Below are 14402 nucleotides of genomic sequence, written 5' to 3'. Positions count from 1 at the left end.
GGGTCTTTGTTCCTATGCCTGGCCCTTTCCAGTTGTGGCGAGTGTGTGGGCTTCTCACTGTGGTGGCTTCCGTTGCAGAGCACAGGCTCTCAGGCGTGCAGGCTGCAGTGGCTGTGGCCCTGGGCTCTAGAGCACAGGCTTCGATAGTTGTGGCCCCGGGCTTAGTTGCTCCGTGGCACGCGGGACCTTCCCGGACCAGGGATCCAGCAGGCAGATTCTCACCCACTGCACCTACCGGGGAAGTCCAGAGGATTACTTTCAAATTAGAAAATCCCTTTCATATTGTAACCCTTGCTGATATTATTATTGTAATAATACCAAAAAGGCCTATTTTTTTCTGTCTATTTGCACATAGTAATAGTAAAGTTATTAAAAAAAGATTAAATGGGATATTGGTAACATTTTGGATATGTCTGATTTAATTATAATGAACTTGTATAGAATTTATAAGTAAAAGATATTTATTAATAGTATTCTGGGGGAAAAAAAAACTGTGGTATCTCTAGATGCTTCTTACAGGCTCAATAAATTAATCAATCAGATCAGCTTTGTCTGTGATGGTTACTAGCTGATGTAACTTCATATTTAGGGAAGTAGAGTTCTAGTTTCTAATGTTATAAAATTAATTTTGAATATTATTGTACTCTTCAGAAAATGTACATACTTACACATACCAAATTTTACATATATTGTCAGCATATCCATAAACCCCTTGACTCCACTCCAGTAACACTGTGCGAGGACTACTGCTATTACCACTGTTATTACAGGTGTCTCTACTGCTTTTTTTAAGTCGCTATTGTAATTCTAGTTTGTTTCCTAAAGGCATGAATAGATTCTCTCCTTTAAAACTCGTTAAACACTTTTCTTCACAGTATTAATGCATGTGCCTTGGATTTTGTGTGCTAATAAATCCAGTAATATGCAGAGCATATTACATGGGGAAGCAGGGAATGAGGGCATCTGACTTTCTGAATTTGCTGGAAGCTGGTTTTTCAACTAGTCAGCTACTCTTTCAAGTTTCTCAGAGGTTGGGGACAAATTAGAAGTTAGAGGTTCTGTCCGTGCCTCCATTTACCTGATGATCACTTTCATAGAACCGCAAGACTGTGCAAGAGATTTATCCCTTCTCGTGTCATCTCATGCAGGATTTCCCAGTGCACTTACCATGAGGCTGTGGACTGCAATGGACATCCAAAATCACTTCTGTGTGGCTCTGTGGGTGGTAGGGAAAGCCTGGCATGCCAGGTGAGGGCATCTTTCCATATACCATGGCCCTCACCATGGAGAGCAGGCCTGGTCTGACACTTAAGAACAAAGTGACAACATGAAGTGTATTTCTTTCCAGCGGTCACCTGCCCAGGCATCGAAGCCCAGCTCTCGGAACACGTCACCTGGAGGCTGGTGTCAGGGTCCCTGAATGAGTACGGAGCGCAGGTGGTGCTGAGCTGCAGCCCGGGGTACTACCTGGAGGGCCGGCGGCTGCTGCAGTGCCACGCCAACGGCACGTGGAGTGCGGGGGAGGAGAGGCCGAGGTGCAGAGGTGAGTGACAGGTGTGTCCCCGCCCCCAGGCCCTCCCGCATCCCTGATGGCAACGGCATCTGCCTTTCAATGGTCTGTCATCTGTCATCCTCTGCATTAGTGGTGTAACCAAATGGCATTTCTTTTCATTACAATGAGGAATGTATATTTTTATCCAACATACTTAACTATATGACTGCTGCCTTAAGTGTTAATGTTAGCTTTTCTTTGTGAACAATCATATTTTACAAACATTGAAATATTATTATAGAATACTCAGATACTTTAAATCAGCTCAAAAACAAATCCAGGCCTATGTTTATAAAGATCAGTCTTACGCCATGTACTGACTATTCAAACCTTCTAATTAGGATCTTGGGAGCTCATGCATTTATGCTAAGGATGTTGTGTTCTCAAATAATAACTGTCTTGAAAAGGGAGATTATGATTCTCATAGGTACAAGATAAGCAGTTAAGCTTCTGAATGGGTTCGTAATAAATATGAATAAATAGAAAAATAAAACAATATTAGTATTGTTCAGAGCTCTATTTGATTCAAACATATTTAATATACAATCTGTAGTAGGATTGTTCACAGGAAATTATCATGCACAAAACAAGCAGTTAGAGCAGTGTCAAATTTATAAAATACCCAGCTTAGCAAGAATAAAGCAGAATAAAAATGGGGAAAGGACAAAAGAAACAACAGTTCACTGTCTGTGATCGTCACTCTGATTCAGTCTATGAATCTGAATGGGGCAAATGGTGATGACACGCCCACTGATGCTCTTCACCAGGATCACGGAGGCGGATCAGGAAGGGTCCAGACCTCCGGGAGCTCAGAGTGAGAGTGGACAGCACCCCCGCCCGAAGCTTATTTATTCATGGGTCCCTCACCATTTCCCAGGGTGTCATGGTCTGACTGGTTGCCCAGTCACTGAAGGTGCTGAAGTTCTCCACATTAGACACCTGAATTAGTGAGCACCCTCCTTCCCGCAACCTCCATCAGGAATCTCAGGCTGTGATTCTGAGACTCAGGCATTAAGCTCAGAAGGCAAGTGAAGGAGGAGTAGGGGCCTCTACCTTCTGCTCTTTCAGACTTTCCCAGCCAACATCCTCTGTCAGTTTCACACAGGACAGAGGGACTTGCACACAGGCGCTGGCTCACCTCTCGTGGGTGAGGAGTTCTCATAGAGCTCCTGTAGATAACCAGTCTCATCAGTTTCCCATCCTCCCTGTTTGTCCTGTGACCCCAAGGTGGGGGGTGTGCTGGACAGGGGGCTGCCTTCTGCACTCCAGCCGTATATACTTAGGGCTCAGATTGCCATTCTGGGATGCTGTACACTTACAGGGAGAGCCTTCCATTTATTTATTTTTTATTTATTTTTAATTTAATTTTTTGACCCTTCTGCATGACATGTGGATCCTAGTTCCTTGACCAGGGATTTAACCCAGACCCCCTGCAGTAGAAGCACAGAGTCTTAATCACGGGACCGCCAGGGAGGTCCCTAGCCTCCTATTAATATTTAAAAGAGTGTTTACAAAAATACTGATTCTTTTGCTCTTTTTCTCTTTTTAATTTTTTAAATTATGGAAGTATAATAACATTTACAGGAGACTTGGAAAATACATAACAAGGTTACGTATGCTGCTAAGTCACTTCAGTCGTGTCCGACTCTGTGCGACCCCATAGACGGCAGCCCACCAGGCTCTCCCGTCCCTGGGATTCTCCAGGCAAGAACACTGAAGTGGGCTGCCATTTCCTTCTCCAATGGATGAAAGTGAAAAGTGAAAGTGAAGTCGCTCAGTCGTGTCTGACCCTCAGCGACCCCATGGACTGCAGCCTACCAGGCTCCTCCATCCATGGGATTTTCCAGGCAGGAGTACTGGAGTGGGGTGCCATTGCCTTCTCCTATATATTACAGTTACTTTTAAGTAGATAAATTAAGGTTTTTAGTTGGAGTTTCAATATTAAACTCTTAAAAATTAATAGAATGAATATACAGAAAAGTAGAAGAATATAGTAGACCTGAAAAGCACTATGAACCAATTCAACATAATTAAGATTGATACAATTTTCACACAACAGTAGGATACAAATTCTATTCAAGTTCCCATAGGCTGTAAACTAGGGGACACTGAAACATAAGGGACATAAAACAACGTGCAAAAATTTCACGGTCTAAAGGTATTGAAATCATTATAGGGTCTGTTCTCTTATCACTGTGGAATTGTGTTAGAAATGAATACCAAAAGATATTTGAAAATAGCTGTCGCATTTTCAAGTACAATGTGACATTTACTAAGAGAGATCTTCAACTTAGCCATCAAAAGCCTCAATAAAGTTAGACTAAAAAAAGCACAGAAGGTGATTGCAGAGGAGAAAGCATTTAAATGAGAAATTAATATCAAAATGAGAAATTAATATCAACATTACCTTTTTAAGTCCCATGTATTTGCAAATTAAATATCCACTTTTTAAAATTAATTTTTTATTAAAGGATAATTGCTTTACAGAATTTTGTTGTTTTCTGTCAGACCTCAACATGAATCAGCCATAGGTATGCATATATCCCCTCCTTTTTGAACCTCCCTCCCGTCTCCCTCCCCATTCCACCCCTCTAGGTTGATACAGAGCCCCTGTTTGAGTTTCCCGAGACATACAGCAAATTCCCATTGGCTATTTTACATATGGCAATGTAAGTTTCCATGTTACTCTCTCCATATATCTCACCCTCTCCTCCCTTCTTCCCATGTCCATAAATCTATTCTCTATGTCTGTTTCTCCACTGCTGCCCTGTAAGTAAATTCTTAAGTACCATTTTTCTAGATTCTGTATAATGGATAAATGTCCACTTTTAAATGATGAAGGTACCTAAGAAGCTATAACAAGGAAAATTAGAAAATATTTGTAATAGAATAAAAATTGAAAGAGAATTTACCAGAATTTGTTGCATGCAGCTGAAGCTGCTCAGTGCAATCAAATGCAATGTGGAGTCTTGAATAAGATATGAAAACAAATAACGGACACTAGAGTAAAGTTTTGTGAAATTGGAACAAAATCTGTCCTTCAATTAATAATACTGTATCACATGTTCATTTCTTTCTTTTCTTTCCTTTTTTTAAATAACATTGTATTTCTTTATAGTCTCAGAATTGGATTAGAAGTTTTAAGCCTTGTTTAAATCTTTTTTTTTAATCACTAAGATAATAAATTTCTAGAATTTTAGTAGTAATACTAGATGCCAAAATACATGAAACTATATCAAAGTTTTGAATGAATATAGATTAGAAATCAAGCATTCTATTCATACTAAGTCAACCAAGTGGAATTAAATGTCATTTTTTTTAGCTAGGCAATAATTCTTAAATTTTCTAAAATATATCTATTATACATACTATATATATGTATATATATATATGTAGACAAAAGCTTTTCTACTACACTTGATAAAGTTTTAAGAAAGAACAACAACAAAAGAGATGGAGAAATTAAAGAATGTAAACTAAATGAAATGGTAGCACTGAATATTAAATAGAAAAAGTGAAACAAACTAGATAAAAGTAAAAGATCCTCATATAGTCCAGTTGTTTTTAAAACTGACTGCTCTTTAGAAACACATCTAGGGCTCCAGAAAAAAAAAGCAATACCTGGGCATTTGTATTTTCCAGAAAATTCCCAGATAATTCTGATATACATCTGGATTTTAAAAATTGATTACAGATTTTTCTATTCAATGGTGGTTCTAATGATACAGAATTCTACTGACCAATCATAAGACAATGGTATTCAGTCAGTGATATCACATACTCACAACAGTAAAAGATGAAAAACACACTGATTCTTAAACTGAACCACTGGCAGCCCAGTTCCACTCTCATTTGTGAAAAGAAGACAGAACTGGGCTTTGGCCATCCATGAATTGTATCTCTACCTCCCTCTTGCTGATTTCTCAGAAGTCTGATTTCCCGACTCTCGATTAAGGTACTTTAATCTGCTGGGTCTCACGCTGAGTCCGGTCCGTGGACAGCCTCCACCAGGCCCCAGGCCTGAAGCCGTCTCCAGGCATCGGAGCCACAGACATTCTCTGCAGATGGCTGGGCGTTCGCTGACTCCCCGCGTTGTGCACGAGTTGTTCTGTCTCACTTTGTCATTTGTCTCCTTTGAACGTCCTTGAGGATGTGCGGCCTTTTCTAAAATCACTGGCTTCCACAGAATTCTTTGCTTGCCTTTTGGTTTGTGTCTTTGTTAGTATCTGTTGTTCGGTTGGTCACCCTGTGGCCAGGGGGTGTGCCTTTTACCCTTGAACCTCTGACATCTCTGAAATCAGCCGTGTTTCCTCATAAAGACAGGGTGTTTTATGCTCTTCCTGAGTTTTCCTCACCCAAACATGGACTCTGCTCTTCTCCAAGGAGCCCTGCTACCTATTGCTGGAGATGGTACAAGAGACCAAGCTCTGTGCCCGAGGGTGTGCACCATGTGAGGGTCACTGACTTTATCCTTGAAAGCGTGATGGGAGAGAAGAGCAGGGACATCAAGCTTCCCCTTGGAAATTTGACAAAGGATTCCATTTGTTTTTAGGGTAGAGGAGTTCTCTCTTTCTGTTAGGGGGCTTCTGTGTTGGTGCTGCCCACCTCATTAATGTGGTGGGTTTTCTGCCACCCAGATCTCCACATCTGAGACCCCATTATCCAGCTGCTGGAAAGCTAATGCTTTGTCCCAGTAGTTCTTATTTATAGTCTAGTGAAGCTTAGTAGAGGACAAGCCTAAAATAATTTCGTCACCAGGATATTTTTAACAGAGGCTAAAAAAATAGAACAGATGTGAAAACCACCCTCCTTTGTGCGGGTCCACCATTAACAGTGCATCAGGACCTCCAAGAGGAGGTGTGCTCAGACCTCCCTTCTTACTAACGCTGAGGTTTCAAAACACGGTCCAGCTATCCTGAGTGGCTACAAGGGGATCTTTAAATATCATTGCCCAGAGGATGGTATGGGGAGGGAGATGGGAGGGGGATTCAGGATGGGGAACACGTGTACACCTGTGGCGGATGCATGTTGATGTATGGCAAAACCAATACAATGTTGTAAAGTAAAAAAAAATAAAAAATAAATTAAATAAATAATTAATTAAATTTTTTTAAAAAATCATTGCTCAAGGTGAAGTTCGTGCCATGTTTGAGAAAAGGCATAATGAGAAGTTTATAATTAATTGTAAAACATCTAAATCTGACTCAAACCCATGGACATGTAGAAGAGCGAACGCATTAGCAGTATTACTGAATGCATAAGATATGACCCTGTAAGAGTGTAGCAATCCCAGAAACTAAGAAGTCCTCAGAGCTCTCTCAACAACAATAATGTTCTCATCAGGAAATACTCCAGAGCTGACTTTTCCAGATTTCTGATGAGCAGTGCCCCCAGAGCACACATTTCCAGACTGTGTCTGTGTGTCTGTCTGAAACAGAACCAGGGTTTTGGGTCTTGGAATAAAATCAGCGTAATTCAAAAGATTGGTCTAAACAGTAAAATGGTCTTCACTTGAATTTTCAGTAAAGGTTTTCAGATTTTGGAACCAGTTCCCCAAATAGGCCCCAAGACGTCCTTCACTCTTAGCACCGGCCCAGCCCCGGCCAGGCGCAGGGCCTTAGTGGCCCCCACCCGCTGTCCTCTCGCCGAGCTCAGTGCACAGCCCTACCTGGCCGGGGCTGGCGTTAACCTTCAGAGATGAACCAGCAGGGCTCAGAGACCGAGAGAGCTTGGAGGTGTCACCGAGCTCGGAACTGGCAAAGCTGAGCGGGCCCCGGGTGGCCTGCAGCCAGCATGTGCCTTCTTGCTCTTTTCCTTTACAACCTCTTATCAGTTTACTGTTAATGAGGGCTCAGTCATTTCTAGCTACTTGGCAGCTTTGCCCCAAGCCCTTTGCACATAAAAACTCACTTAGTGCAGCAGGAAATTGTTATCACTCCTCTTAGAAGAGCTTTTCAGACACTTTCATTCTCACCTGTTAAATCATATTTAAGCCTCTAATGAGCAGTTCACCTTGATGACTTTATGACTCCCTCCTCCCCTGAGATTCTGCTAATGTGTGTGTGTGTGTGTGTGCGTGTGTGTGTGTGCGCTCAAACATCGGTGGATTTTGCGAGTGCAGGGAGTCAGGTGTTATAACAAGTATCTGTAATGAGAGTGACCATTGCATTCATCTCCCCACCTGGAGTAATCGTGTGGCTGTAAGTGGTCAGTGATCAATAATTATGCTGGAACATATGTGTAAACTGGGTGCCTACATCTATAATCACTTAAGGTCTAGTTTTTATATTTTTTTAATTTTCAGAAAGTCTGTACACGTTCCATATAGTCAGCGTTTTTATGAAGCTCATGGTCCCAACAAATAGTACATGAAAGAAAAAGTGAACTCAGTGCTTCTGCTGTAGTGGGCGTCCTGGGTTTAATCCCACACAGCTTGTGCCAGTTGATGACTTTGGGGAAGACCAGCCACACGCCTCAGTTCCTGTTATGCCATGTGGATGCCAGTAACTGGGATGTGATTCTTGTAATTGATGTAAGCAAAAAAGGGCACAGAAAGCCAACTTGTTGGACTGCCTGGCTTGTAGGCTAAAATATTTGTATACTGTGTATTTAAAGAAAAGTGTAGCTACTTGTGAGAATGAAAAAATAAATAGCAATGGGTGAAGGAAGGGACTTACTCTATTTTGGATTCCACTCTAAAGTTTCAAGTTTTCATTCCAAGGATACAAGAGAAGGGAAATTAAACGTCCCAGGTGATGGGTCATCTCACCGTGAGATGACACTCCTGCCCCCCGGCTTCTCAATGAAAATGAAGACTTGAGATTTTGTTGTTTTTTTACACAGAAAGTAGTCTATGTCAGACCTGCAACAATGTTCACTCTGTTTTTCTTTTCCTTCTAGTGATCTCCTGCGGAAGCCTGTCCTTTCCCCCAAATGGAAATAAGATTGGAACGCTGACAGTCTACGGTGCCACAGCCATATTCACGTGTAACTCGGGCTACACGCTCGTGGGGTCCCACGTCAGAGAATGCTTAGCCAATGGGCTCTGGAGCGGCCCCGAGACTCGCTGTCTGGGTGAGTTAATCTGTGCAAGGGCACTGCTTTGCCTCAAACAGACCTCAAAGATGGAGAACAGCAAGACAGAACCTGGTACTTCTCTCCATGAAAGCTCTGACCGAGAGTAACTAAATCCCACCTAGCTTTTAATGCTACTCTTTAGAGTATCACTTCCTCTTTAAATATCTAAAGGGATTTTTAAAAATCTGAGTGATAAATGCAGGTCACATGTCACCTTAAATGACACAAAAATTATTTTATAGAGTGCTGAAGGTAGCACTGCCCTCGAATGCCCTCATAGTTTTAGAATGCACGCACGCACACACACACACACACTAAAAAAAAATAGAATGCACAAAAAATAAATTTTAAAATTGTCATATATTTTATCTTCTTAAAAATTTTAAAATTACATTAATAAGTTAATGTGCCATTAATGTCCATCAATGTAAGGGCAATGAATTGTTTAAAATAGGGCTTCCCTGGTGGTTCAGACAGTAAAGAATCTGCCTGCAATGCAGGGTACCTTGGTTGGATCTCTGGATCAGGAAGACCCCCTGGAAAAGGGAAGGGCTACCCACTCCAGTATTCTCTCCTGGATAATTCCATGGACAGAGGAGCCTGGCAGGCTACAGTCCATGGGGTTGCAAAGAATCAAACAAAACTGTGTGACTTTCACTTTTCCTCTGTTATCTTTTTTAAAAAGTTTTAAATTACATTAATAAGTTAATGTGCCATTAACGTCCGTCAGTGTAAGGACAATGAATTATGTAAAATAGAAAGTGTGCATAGTATTAATAATGTGGTCTTCTTTTCCCCAAGGATTAACATTTTCTACATGATCATTTTTTTTTAAGTTGGGTTGAGGGGCTTCCCTGGCGATCCAGTGGTTAAGACTTCACGTTTAAGTGCAGGGGTGCTGGTACGATCCCTGGTCAGAGAGCTAAGAGCTCACATGCCTCGTGGCCAGAAAAACAAAATATAAAACAGAAGTAATATTTAATAAATTCAATAAAGACTTTCAAAATGGTCCACATTAAAAAAAATCTTTAAAAAATTGGGTTGAAAGTTTTTCCTTTGAAAAATTAAGTGTATGAAAATTGCTGTAAGCAATTTAAAGGGCAGAGATTTTCATGCTTCTTCTAGGTCTGCAAGTGATTAGTAAAATATGTTAATTGCCTTTGCATGTGTGCATGCTAAGTCAGTTCAGTTCTGTCCAACTCTTTGCAACCCCATGGACTGTAGCCCACCAGGCTCCTCTGTCCATGGAATTGTCCAGGCAAGAATACTGGAATGGGTTGCCATGCTCTCCTCCAGTGGATCTTTCTGACCCAGGGATCAAACCTACATCTCCTGTGGCCCCTGCATTGCAGGCAGAATCTTTGCCACTGAGCCACCAGGGAAGCCCCTTTTATAACTGTCTCTGTGATCTTTATAGCTTTGTAACCACTCCAATGCAGTGGAAGCGGGAAGTTTAGGCTTCTGAACCTTTGCGGGTGAGGCTGACTTCAAGAACTCAGCCAGGACCAGTGAATTTAAATAGCAATAATCTGTTCTTTCCACTGGAGGGAATTTGAAGAAACACTCAGGAATTTGAAGGAAGTGGATGAAAGTAAAGCAGCAGACCAAGAAACAGTAACCGATGTGAGAAGGAGGTTCTCATGCTTCTCCATGAAGTGACTTTCTTTAGATTAATGCAGGAGTTGGATCTGTGCTGTTCTAATACGAGGCCTGTGTGTAAGTTCCCTGTTGAGTGCAGTCACTGTAGTTCTCAGCCATCTAGGACATCTCCCTGGGATTTATGTAGGAGGCAGTGCTGCTTTTGAGACGTCCTGTGCTTTCCTGCTGCTGTTATGAGATTGGCTGTTGAGTGGTGCTTCCCTAAGGCTGCTGTGGTTGGGGTAGGTTTTCTCGGTCAGCTGCAGTGAAGCGTGTCTGCAAAGGAAGGAATCAGGTGATCTAAGAAATTCCATCTCTGCTCTTAACTGTGAGATGGAAAGTGAACTCGATGTTCATTTGCTTAGTGGGTCACTGCTCACAAAAGTTATCGGTCCTTCCAGTGACCTGGGATGCTAAGGCAGCAGTGGCCGCAGAGAATTTCAGTGGCAACTTCAGTTTTTGTAACTGTTGAGTCGTGGAGCAAGCTTGAGTCTTGTTGATTGCAAGCAAAACTTCACCTGGTTTGTGGCATTCTTTGATGGAAGGTTAGGGCTTTGAAGTAGAAAAGATGAGATGCGCAGTTGGCTGGATGGAGGTACTCAAAGGCACGGCCTCGGTGGAATGCAGTATGACTGAGATACTTCTGAAAGAGGGAGTTAAGCTGAAAGACAGAGGAAGAAAAATGTGTAGATCATAATGTATAAAATGATAGTGTTGTAGAACCTGGATGCAGGATATGAAGAACAATGCAATTGGAGGAGGCCAAAAACACACACCTAGAAAAGGATGAGAAATGATGAATAGCCATGTGTGATTCTAAACCAGTGAGTAAAGAATGGGTAAGAAGTCTAAAGATTTTGAAAGTTGTAAACGTAGTCTCAGTGAGACTTTACAGGTTGGAATTCATAATACACAGAATATGACAATGGAGGATAGCTCTTTTCCTGAAAAAAATGGCTTGCCAATGGGTAGATAATATCATGTAACCTGGCAAGAATGTATGTCCACAGGACCCAGAAGACTGTGTGAGAGACAGTGGAGAGCTTGGGGAGAAGGATAAGCAGGTGGAGAACAGAGTACTGTCAGTGCTGGAGATGCTCAGACAGGGAAAGACCATAACGATGCTAGCTGAAAGACTGAAAAGAAATATCTGATGGCAGATTCAGGAACCCTTCAAATCAATTATTGGCCAGATAGATTTTTTTTAAGACATAAGAAGGGCTTCTCAGGTGGCGCTTGTGGTAAAGAACCCTCCTGCCAATGCAGGAGACATAAAAGATGTGAGTTCAATCCCTGAGTCAGGAAGATCCCCTGGAGGAGGGCATGGCAACCCACTCCAGTATTCTTGCCTAGAGAATCCCACGGATAGAGGAGCCTGGGGTATAATCCATAGAGTCAGAAACCATCAAACACAACTGAAGCAACTTAGTATGTACACATGCAGACATAAGAAAATAATGGAATTAGTATGATATTTTACTCAAAATGAAAAGTAATATAACTTAAAATGTACATGATGAGGGGAAAATTATGAACTCGTAGCACACACAAAGGACCAGGTGTTTTGGGAAACAGAAGGCTCATGGTGCTAAGAGATTATTAGTATTATTTCCTTCAGTCCATATCTGGGGTGAAGACTTCAGTTCTGTGAGGTACTTCAAGTGAGCTGCTGAGTGCTTGAAATGCATTTGTGGTGAAGGTTCTGGTAACCATGACATGTGAGAAATGTTTAGGAAACTTGTGATCTTCAGTTTGGCTGGGGGAAAAGTTAGGAGGTAATTAATAGCTATTTTCAAATATTTAAAACAGTTGGTGGGAAAAAATTTAAAAACTGAAATTAATTAAACACATCTGCTGAGGGCAAGGACCAGGGTTGCTAATGACATTAGTGATACATAATTCCATTCATTGGCTTGAAATACCAGATGTGCTTACAGAAGAATAGTTTTCAGATTCAATATAGGAAATATTTCCCCTTATTTATTCTTCAACAAGTGGGATCTGTCCAAGAATGTGATGAAGACTTCCTGAAGAAGTGGTTGGCTACCTGGCAGCTGTTTGTGGGGGGCTCCATTGGACTCTGTGCTGTTTTGATTCTATACCCAGCATGCTTTCTCCATCATAATGCAAAACACTTTGGAAAGAGCATTTTTTCAAGTTGTGAGTGAAGTATCTTGTTTATTTTTAGAGTTACTAGAACAAAAGAATTCCTTTGCTTGAGATTCTGTTTCACGTGGAGCAGGCATCCTGTTTGTAGCTGGGGTACAATGGTTATTTCTAGTGATTTCCAGCAGGGAAGAACATGCCAGATTCCTTATGATCGTGGCAGCAGAAATGGCCAAGCACATGCATGGACACTGTCACAGTGGGAGTCTCGTGAGTGTTAACAGTAGGAGAGCTGGATTTAAGAAGGTGAAGGATGATTTTCTTCATTCAACATCTGAGAACTGAACCTGTGCTGTATTTGAGGTCCCTTGCCAGAATTCTAAGCTAGAATTTTTGAGGAAAGATAGAATAAGGAAAACTTGGCAACCCTGTGTGCAACCATGATTAGAGCTAAAATTTAGGCAAAGTGCTACCTGTGAGCATCAGAGTCCATTTTTCTAAAGGGTTTGCCCTCGCTTCATCAGTGCGGCATCTCTGCCACAAGCAGGGTCTTCCCAGGCCGGGAATTGCCCAGGATGTGTTCTCATTCACCGTCTGCTGTGCAGCACTCCGCGTCTCCCTGGACTGCAGAATTAAGTACCAAGAAAGCTGACCCCATATCTACGCATCAGGTACCTTATAATCCATCAGGGAAGCGTTACAGTCCCCATGCTCCCTTAATTATCTTCTTCTGTTTATCTTCCTTGCGGTAGCTTGCACTGAACTCAACAGAGAACATGCCGACTCCACCAGGTTGTCCATTTGTAATCCAGGTCTCCTATCGCAGGAACCACATTAGTCTTTTAAGATCATTGATATCATTTAGCTTTATCAACACATAACAACCCATCATGACTTTCACTCTCTTACTTCTTTAGTCTGTAGCCCTCAAGATATCAGTGATAGATTGAGACATTTCCTCCACAAAGAACATTATCTCTTTTTCATTTGATTATTTTGCTGTTATTGGAGGTAAGTTTGCATTTGCTGCACTTTGATGACCTTTGATACATTTTGATGGGGAGATGAATTCTTTTGTAATGTGATATCATGGTGACATCTGAGTGGCTGAAGTAGCTATTAATAGATGACATGATTCAAAATGATATTGTAGACACTGCTTTTCCATAGCTATTAGAGAATAAAACCAGAAAGGATTCAAGAACCTTGTGTTTTGCAACACATCCATGTACAGATTTTTAATAAAACAACTGGTTATGACAATGCTTGTATTGCACCAAAAAGATATTAGAGGAGAAAGATTAACCCCACCCTCCTTGATCCTGGTATAAAATTGATCTTCAGTCTAAAATTTAGGCTGTGTGATAGTCAGGGAAGGTAAACTATTAGGAGCACTCAGTGCTAATTTCACAGCTTACATCTGTGCTGTCTGTGGCTCAGAGGTGAAAAGTACAGCATTCTCCCCAGCCACAGGCTCTTCTATCTGTATTTCTGAATATTGTCTAGTGATGTTCATTTAACTCCTCAAGAAATATTGCATAGGATAGGAAGTTAATAGGAGTTTTTTTTTTTCTATAAGGAATTTATAATCAAAGGAATAAATAAGATAAAAACCCAGTATCTTTAATAAAAAGTTGAGATTAATGAGTGGCAGGGGAGAGAGCCACACAAGATGCTTCCCATATTGGGGGCGGGGGCACTTTCATGAGCAGAGGTGTCTCCAAACCCACAGAAACAGACTTGAGTCGTTCCAGAAGTAAGTCACCCCACAGAACTAGTGACCGCTGCAGAGATGCAGAGCAGAGGGGCAGGCGGTCCTCAGGGAGCTCTGTGTGGTCCCTTGGTGCTGAGGGTCTGGGACTATGGCAACAAGATGTGGGAGGAATCCGTATCCTTTCACAGATGCCCCTGTGGATCAGGCAGGGGCTCAGAGGTGGTGCAGAGACCAGGACCCTGCTCTAGAACTCATAGACAAGGGTGGAGAAGAAGAGGTAAGAAAAACCATTTCCATCCTCTGAATTTAAGACAA

At 41.7% G+C, this 14402-nt stretch overlaps 1 protein-coding gene across 1 annotated transcript in view; it reads left to right on the top strand.

Moving 5' to 3' along the window:
• CSMD1 (CUB and Sushi multiple domains 1) overlaps window positions 1-14402 on the top strand; it is a 2072278-nt gene that overhangs the window by 1990043 nt on the left and 67833 nt on the right. The window contains exons 51-52 of the mRNA XM_061404066.1: window positions 1349-1543; window positions 8453-8626. Coding sequence (XP_061260050.1) covers window positions 1349-1543; window positions 8453-8626 — 369 coding nt within the window. The remainder of the gene's footprint in view (window positions 1-1348; window positions 1544-8452; window positions 8627-14402) is intronic.

This window comes from Bos javanicus, chromosome 27 (assembly GCF_032452875.1).
Source record: "Bos javanicus breed banteng chromosome 27, ARS-OSU_banteng_1.0, whole genome shotgun sequence".
NCBI classification, from domain to species: Eukaryota; Metazoa; Chordata; class Mammalia; order Artiodactyla; family Bovidae; genus Bos; species Bos javanicus.
The sequence above is the reverse complement of the archived record's forward strand: the minus strand, read 5'-3'. Positions and strand labels throughout refer to the sequence as shown.